This window comes from Anser brachyrhynchus (assembly GCF_964034855.1).
Source record: "Anser brachyrhynchus genome assembly, chromosome: 6".
Lineage (NCBI taxonomy): Eukaryota > Metazoa > Chordata > Aves > Anseriformes > Anatidae > Anser > Anser brachyrhynchus.
The window spans coordinates 25580867-25588223 of NC_137700.1; the positions used below are offsets into that span (position 1 = coordinate 25580867).

General features: G+C 40.8%; 1 protein-coding gene across 1 annotated transcript; it reads left to right on the forward strand.

Moving 5' to 3' along the window:
- The first annotated feature begins 4240 nt into the window (after positions 1-4240).
- LOC308197188 (beta-microseminoprotein-like) lies at positions 4241-6257 on the forward strand. The gene is made up of 3 exons (XM_080597276.1): positions 4241-4379; positions 4910-5012; positions 5902-6257. Exons 1-3 carry the CDS (start codon positions 4256-4258, stop codon positions 6029-6031), a joined length of 357 nt encoding a protein of 118 aa, XP_080453402.1. The 5' UTR covers positions 4241-4255; the 3' UTR covers positions 6032-6257.
- The last annotated feature ends 1100 nt before the right edge of the window (positions 6258-7357 follow it).

The window sequence follows — 7357 nt, forward strand, 5'->3', positions numbered from 1 at the left end:
ATAGCAGAACAACAACAAAGAAGAGACAGGTGTGTAGTCTGTAAAATTGAATGCTTATGAACTTTTCATGAATTATGTATTTTTTCCTAAGTGATTATTAAACCTGCATGGACTTCAACTTCAGCATTTACTCCAACGGGATCATGGAATTATGATGTGATGTACTACAATTTTGTTGTTGTTTTTCCTGCTGAATTCTTTGGAATGAGCACATCCAAAAGCTAAATTAATTATTAATAGTTCTCAGAAATACACAGTGCATGGAAGTATGTGAATGACAAATTCTCTTTCCACCACTCCAAAATATCTAAAACTCTGTGAATAGTTTAATTGACTCTTACAACAAATAAACCCCAAATTATTTAGCTTACAGTACAGCCGAATTTTATTTACTATTCCAAACTTTCTAAATGTAATCTTAAAATCATAGGCTAAATTCCTTAATCTGGTGATCAGTCTCATGTGGGAATGAATGTTCTATTGCTTGCTATCATCCATAGCTAAGTATTTATTTTTAAAACATAGGCCACAGCTTATTATTTCTCTCTGAAAAGAGGTTGCAGGAGTAAGAGAAAGCAGAGTATTTGTTAGCACTCTGACATTTTTCACTTGTGAAAGCATTTTGCACATATGAAAGTGGTCACATACTCTATCACAGTTACTCAAATCAAAACCTGAACAGTCCCACAAGAACAGCAGGTGGCTTTTGATTTGTTAGAAAATACTTCTTTTAGTTGAGGAGAAAGAGAAATGTTGCAATTGATCCAGCTTTGATTAACATCTGAATGTTAAGAGGTTTTAATAGTGCTATTTCCAAGTACCTTTGGTTATCTTGCAGTACACACAGTAGCATTAAATATACATATCCAAATATCTGGCAAGAGATCTCTAAGCTATTAATTCCTTGTTTCCTATTCTAAGCATGTTCCAGCCCACTGATAGAAGAAATGACCAGTGTGCATTTCTCCCACTCCTGAAAATTACCTGGACTAACCGTACAGTTCTGCCTACAGCTTACCTAGCAATACTTGAATTTTATCAGAAAGGCATTTTTTCTAATCATAACGCTTCCGAGCAATACTTGATTCTGATCTCAACTCTTTACTCACGTCAGTGCTGTACAGAATCAAACTTTGCCAGCTGGCAAAACTTCAGCAATTTCTTCAGGAATTTCAACATAAGTGCATTTGAGTTGAGCAAGCTATTTTTCTAGACATAAATTGCTCAACATAAAGGCACCATAGAACATTTGCTTTCAGATTCCACAACAAAGCACTTGTGGAGATCTTCTGGGGACTTGGAGCTCTTTGGGAGCTACACATTACACAATGGTGAGTAAAGGCTTAGCTTTTTTTATAAGGAAGGTACAGATCACTATATGTTTTAAAACTGCAAAAGAAGGGTATTTGAAAGATTCACCTAATTATGCCTATATCTATATCCCTATTAGATATGGATGTATTCTGTTAAAAACTGACAGAAGATTCAAAGAAGGACACATTTATGAAGATTACTGTGAATTTGGGTTTTGCTTAGTAATGATTTGAAAAAAAAAAACCAAACAAACTATATATATCTCTCTAGGTATTTCACCTGCTGTTATCCTTTTCTCAGAATTGTTTGTGACAATATTCAGAATATTGTAAGGTATAGATATGAAATAAAGCATAAGACATAGCCCCTTTACAACAAAATGTGTAATACAGTGTACTCATTCTGTTTTTCTCTTTTGATTTATCAAGACATGTCCTGTTTCAGCTTTTCAAACCTCCAAATCTGTTTGCAGAATCTGAATCAACAGTTAGGTATTGCTAAATAGATAGACAAAGCCCTATGGCCCAGTTTTCCTCTAATTTGTGCTCACCTAGTCCCCAAAACTACAGACATCAATTACTACTTCTGATGATAATCTAGGGAATGGCATAAGTTTTAAAGAAGAGTTAGCAGTTTCTTTAGTATATGTAGATTTGGAGATGAAGGGATAAATTATCATCTACTTATTTCTTTGCTTAAGCTTTCCTTAGGGCTTGTCTTGTCTGTAATCAGTTGGAAAAGACTTTGTTGGACAAGGTAATCTGGCACCTCATTTCACATTAATTCATCCAGTTGCAAAGTCCATTAAATCCAGTTCAGAAGATCCTGCTCTGCAAGATGGCTGGTGGCATTCCCTTTTTAAGAGAGCAAACAAGCAGAAAATATTCCTTGAGGTGCCATGCTCTTGAAAACCCAGAACAACGCAACCCTTATGTTGAACTAGAAATCCTTGCCATTAGTGTGACAGTAATAACGTCACCTATTTTTTAATAAAGGATATTGTTTCTGCCACTGCTCATTGATATCTTCTGTGCTCAGCCTGATTATATGTTGGACCTTTGCTGCTAGCTAATTGTTACTTAGCTGGTGTACCCATTGATTGTTCCAGAAAAAGGTCAGTTCAGAAGTGGTTAAACACCACACACTTCCCCTTCTCTTTCTGTTCAAATCCAATAGAGGGTCCAGAACTTTGCTCTTTAGAGAGAGGAGCGTGCCCGGTTTCACCTAACTGACATTTCTTTGAATAGCAAGATAAGGACAGATGTTGGAGCAAACTAAAGACAAAACATTCACAGAACACAGCCCAGGACAGCAAATGACAAATTTTAGTCATTACTATAAAGACATGAGTATAGCACTCAGACCTCTGATAGAAGTAGCCTGTGCAGCTGCAAACCTCTGCACCGGTTTGGAGGAAGCACCACCACCAGCATGCTCTGGACAACTAATATAAAGCTAGCAGCATCACAAGCCTATTGAGAGAGATCCTCTCTGGAAAACTACAGGTCCCCAAACTCACATAGCCCCATACAGCTGCACAGCATGAGTAGCCCCACAGATCCACTCCAAATGCCTTAAGAGAAGCCTTATGAGAGACCAATTTTAATGTTACGTATACTTTCCTACAACTTCACAGAACAGGAGGTACTTAGACAATGTTCCTTTGACTGGAAACCATGGAATTAAAGTTTGAGAGTTTCAGTCTTTCTTCTTTGCTTTTCTCCTTCTGGCTATGGTGTTCACCATGGCAGCTGGCTCTATTCTACCCCAAAGCCTCAGGAACCCCAAATGGCAGAGCCACTGTGGACATTAGCATTGTACCTTTCCCAGACCAGTCCATAGTCCCTTCCCCTCCCTTTCACAACACCAGAAATGCCCCTCGGCCCTGTAAGAAAGAAGCACCTAAAATAGCAAGGGTCTTCCAACACAGACAGAGGAGATTCCCCGTGGGTCTCCATGTTCAGAAATTTTCACTCTTTTGACATTTATGATTCAAGTAGTTCAAGGTAAGCAGCAGAGCTGTCTAAAAGCAAAGCCTCTCATTGTTTTTTTCAATCTCACTTCCAAGTTGCAACAGCCTCTGGAGTTCAGAACAGCAACTATTCATTTCACAATCCTTATGTGTTGATCTGCAAGTGCTATCAAGAAAACTGAAGTATGTTCCTCACTGCTTCTCATTCTCTGGCCACTTCTAAACTTTTGCCTTAAGTTATCCAGCTTGAGGAACTCATCAAAATAATCTGGGGCTCCAGACCCTCTACCCCAGTAAAAGTACCCTTACAAAGTTATGCAGGCCTTTTCAGAGAAGTCCTGGGTGTTCAGCAGGTCCCAGCTGACACCTCTGAAGAGCTCTTGCAGATGTTTATCTGTTGCCACCACTAGGCAAGAAGAAGGATGACCAGACCTGTGCGTGCATGTTTTGACAAGATGTTTCACACGCTGCTAAGCAGAATATACAGCACTGGGATTCTGCCCCAAGGCACCAATTTGTGTCTCTTCTCTATCCAGCCACCTATTTCACAAAACTTATCAGAATCTAATTAGTTATGCGATCCAAAGATTGCCAAAATTTTGGTGCAATTGCTGTGCTCAGAAGTGAAACACTGGGATGCCGCACAGACAGTGATGTACAGGAGAAATAGCTAAATATGACTCAAAGGCAATAAATAAAGCACTAATAAGAATCTGACAGGGCTTTTAAGTCTACTATGGAAGCTTTTGGTGATTTCTAGAGCTTGGATTTTGACAGGGAGGGATGCTGCAGACACATTTATGTTACATCATTTTGTCTCTTCCCATGCAAGGAAAATGCAGTGAAGTATCTGGATTTCCCTTTTCCAACATTTTCATGTTTACATAAGGTTGTTTCTAACTCTTGTTTCAGGTTCAGTGACTTATCTGTTCAAAACAAAGATAATCGAAGTTGAATTAAATTCATGCCATGTGCTCCATGTCTCTTTTACAGAAAAGCTTTCTCGCCTTCCTTCTTGCAATGGGCATCATTGTGACACTGGGTGATGCATATTGCTTTACAAAAATAAACAAGCCAGGGGAGTCTGACAAAGGTAAGAACAGGGAAAGTGCTCTCACTTGATATTTTTTTGTTGGCTCAACTCTATGCAGAACTGCTGGGAAGGGCCCAAAATATCAGGGAGGTGGAAGTTGTCAGAAAGACCTGAATAAGAGGCACCAAGATACCAAAACTAGGGAAAAATAGTATTTTCACCTGGACTGGGTATAGTTGCAGCAATACTATTGCTATTGGTGGTGGGTTGCTAGTGCTATGCCAGCATGTGGAGCTGCTGCTGGATTTGGGAGCATTTCTGAATGCAGTGTGGTTCTAGATGGCAGACCTGGCTGTTTGGTTGCTCACTTTCACCCCAGGTCTGTAACACTGAAACTATCTCTAAGAAGTAAAGAAGAAACAAGTTCAGGCTCTCAAAATAGTCCAAGTAATAGACAGGAGGGCAAAATGACTTCTGTTTAATCATTCTCAGGAAAAACATTTTCAGAAAATATATAGGCATTTTTAAACCTTTCATCTTTAATGTGGAGGCTTAAAGAACATCTTTTGTTTTGTTGCTGTGTTATGCAGGCTGTGTCCTGAATGGAAAACTGTACCCCTTTGGACATATCTCAAGGACAGATGATTGCTACCGATGCAGCTGCACCCAAAACCAAATATCTTGCTGCTCCCTGTAAGTCTGAACTCACTGGCAGCATCATTGCCCATAGGAAGACCACAGGTTTCCATCTGCTGGGAATAAATGAGTCTCTAAAGGCACAAGAGAGCCTTTCCTCACCCCTCACAGAGGGATAAAAACCTCACATGGCTTCAGATGACTTGACTCCTTGGCTGTGTTTACCTTAGTTCACTTTCTGCTGACTAGGGGTGGAGACAGGCCCTTCCAAGCACATCCAGTTGGTGCTTGTCTTTAATGCTGAGCAACTTGTGAACCCCTCTTACACTGTGGTTAAGTCATTCCTTGGCAGGGAAAGTGGAGAGTAGAAAGGAGTTCATTCCACAAGCCGCTTAAGTACAGATCCTCTAAAGAACTCAGGATGATCTGAATCCCTTTTCAGAGATGCTTTTCTCCACTGAACATTGAACATGCAGACACTAGAGTGGCATGGCTCTGCTCTGAAGTATCTCTTTCCAACATCCTCTTTTCCTCTTATCCCACCTTCTCAAAATGCCAAAATGGCTAGATTACAATCATTGCCTTTTCTCAGGTGACACCCACTGTCAGGAAACAGAAATCACACTCTAAGCATACTGAAAATAATGAAAATTGATGGAAAAGAGATAAAACATGCTGAGACCATGCTTATGTCACATTGTAGAGTGCTGTGCTACAAAATTCCCCGTACTGGTACATCTGCATGTCATTGCAGAAGGACATCTGTTGAGGCACTGGAAGCTGTAGCTGTGGGTGCTCAAGCTAGCTAGGCTGGTCTAAGTCACAGTTTCAGAGATTTCTCACTCTGCACTAGTTTGGTAGTTCAATATATAGTCACTGAACCACTGAATTATTGAATCTTTTATTGCTCTCAGTCTAACATTTTTTTTCTGTTTATCAATGATAGCTTTCATACTCCTGTTGGTTATAACAAAGAAAAATGTAAAATCGTTTTCAACAAGAGAAGCTGCAACTATGATGTTGTGGAGAACAATGACCCCTCCAAGGACTGCTTTGTCCACAGTCGTGTGGGTTAACAATGCACCTGCTCCAAGCCTACAGACGCTTTGCCATCAAAGATGCTTAAAGACATGGGAGATCTTATAAAAGAGAGTACTTCAGCAGCTCACTTTTAATCTCCCAATTATTCTAATTCAGTAAACGAGATGCATAATCAGATACAAAGTCTTATTTCTGTCATTACTTGTGTTGGTATCACTGAGCTTTGCTGAATGCAATAAATCCAGATGAAACATCCAGAAATGCTGCATATTGATGGCTCTTTTTATGTTACAATGCTTGGGAACATCACCTTCCTTGAGAGAGGAACGCATTTATCTCAGTACTCCAATGTGCCATACACCAGTGCCCTGGCAGAAGCTGCTCTCATGCTTTGCAGGTTCTGTTCTTGCCAAGCATCAGAGCAGCCATACTAGCTCCCCAGGTGTCAAAATTTGGAGGGGAAGCACTGTTTGGGATATGCTCTGCCACAGCTCCTACTCCAGGCACACAGCGGCCTAGGGAAGGGAGAAGGACACTGGATCAGATTCCCTTCAGTGTGCTCTCTCCTTCATGTCACAGTCTCTGAGGTAACCTTTCAATAGCTTCTTGTTAGTGACTGGCACAACTGGATCCCACCTGCCAGACACTCAGAATCTACAGAGTTTGAAGAGAACCCAATGCCAGAATAATCTTAGCTGTCTCAAGGTATGCTCTTGGGATGCAGAGCCTGTATCACGTCTTTGCCAGAGCTGGACACGCAGATGAACTATCTACTGCCAGGATCCAGAAAATACCTTGCTAAATTAAACATATACTCTCCTACCACTACAGCCAGAAGTGCAAGCCTTCAAACTACAGTGTAATTCTTTGGGAGGGAGTCACAGTCTGCCAAGCTAACAAGCCTTTCTATTACGTAGTAGGCAAAGCACCAGCGATTACAGATCAAGTAGAAAACATCTGATTTTTGAGCCATTGTCTTCCTACTACATCTTCTTTCTTCTGGGGCATTAAGAATGGCTGCTGAGTAGAGGGAGACACATTTCCCCCTGACTCGTTGCCATATTTCAGCCAGACTCTGGACACAAGGAGATAGAAGAGGTTGCAGAGAGAAGCAACCAGTTTTCTTTCACAACCTGCCACTACTCTGACAGTTAACTCCCAGATCAGCCCAAAGCCAGGTACTCACTTGCCAAGGCAACATCCTTTCCACCTGCCCTGCTCATTCTGAGGGGACCTAGTACCTAGGTCTGCTGCTGTGAGTGTTCAACAATGGTCTGCTTCAGTTTGACAAACTACTTTCTGGTTCCAGTTCACAGGAACTGCAGCCAGGCTAGCCGGGGAGTAACAAGCTGTATAACAAA

What these genes read in the sequence shown, in the direction of transcription:
- LOC308197188 (XM_080597276.1), top strand. Translation starts at nt 4,256, where the DNA reads ATGTGCTCCATGTCTCTTTTACAGAAAAGCTTTCTCGCCTTCCTTCTT. An exon ending in GCCAGGGGAGTCTGACAAAG is followed by an intron (nt 4,380 to 4,909) that starts GTAAGAACAGGG and finishes TGTGTTATGCAG; the next exon opens with GCTGTGTCCTGAATGGAAAA. An exon ending in CAAATATCTTGCTGCTCCCT is followed by an intron (nt 5,013 to 5,901) that starts GTAAGTCTGAAC and finishes TATCAATGATAG; the next exon opens with CTTTCATACTCCTGTTGGTT.